At 45.1% G+C, this 605-nt stretch overlaps 1 protein-coding gene across 1 annotated transcript in view; it reads left to right on the forward strand.

Moving 5' to 3' along the window:
* LOC111233154 (low affinity immunoglobulin gamma Fc region receptor II-like) overlaps positions 1-516 on the forward strand; it is an 18,176-nt gene extending 17,660 nt beyond the window's left edge. Inside the window, exons 4-5 of the mRNA XM_022760910.1 lie at positions 153-314; positions 485-516. Coding sequence (XP_022616631.1) covers positions 153-314; positions 485-516 — 194 coding nt within the window. The remainder of the gene's footprint in view (positions 1-152; positions 315-484) is intronic.
* Positions 517-605: the final 89 nt, after the last annotated feature.

Here is a 605-nt window from a genome sequence, read left to right on the forward strand (position 1 = left end):
TGGATCACTGTCACAGGTCAGGAGGTCAAAGGTCAGGAGGTCAAAGTGTTTCAGACCAAAAACAGAAAAGATCTTTCTCAACAGTGAAATGACTGAATGTCTTATTCTTTGTTTATTTAAGAATATCTGATCATTAATTCTGTTGGTTTCAGAGCGACCGACCACACCTGGACCTCCATCCACCTCTCCTCCTTCATCCTCCACCTCTCCTGCTCCTCTACCTGTGTGGCTGTCTGCTGCATCTGTCAGTGTTGTGGTGTTACTGGTGTTACTGGTGTTACTGGTGAGACGACGTGTTCAGAGGAAACCTCCAGGTGAGTCACAGACTCAGAGTTTAAACAGTCCTACACGTGATGAGCACATTAATATTTACATGCTTTTCATCATTCATTCATTTTGGCTCTTTGCAGCTGGTGAAGAAGAAGTCAGAGAAGATGACATCACAGATGACATCACATACAGTGACTTCAAAATATTACCTCAGCAGCAGCAGTCAATCAGACGGAGCAGAGGTAGTGTGTGTGCGTGTGTGTGTGTGTGAGTGTGTGTGTGTGTGTGTGTGTGTGTGTGTGTGTGTGTGTGTGTGTGTGTGTGTGTGTGTGTGT

Source organism: Seriola dumerili, unplaced genomic scaffold (genome assembly GCF_002260705.1).
Source record: "Seriola dumerili isolate Sdu_G_001 unplaced genomic scaffold, Sdu_1.0 BDQW01000372.1, whole genome shotgun sequence".
NCBI classification, from domain to species: domain Eukaryota; kingdom Metazoa; phylum Chordata; class Actinopteri; order Carangiformes; family Carangidae; genus Seriola; species Seriola dumerili.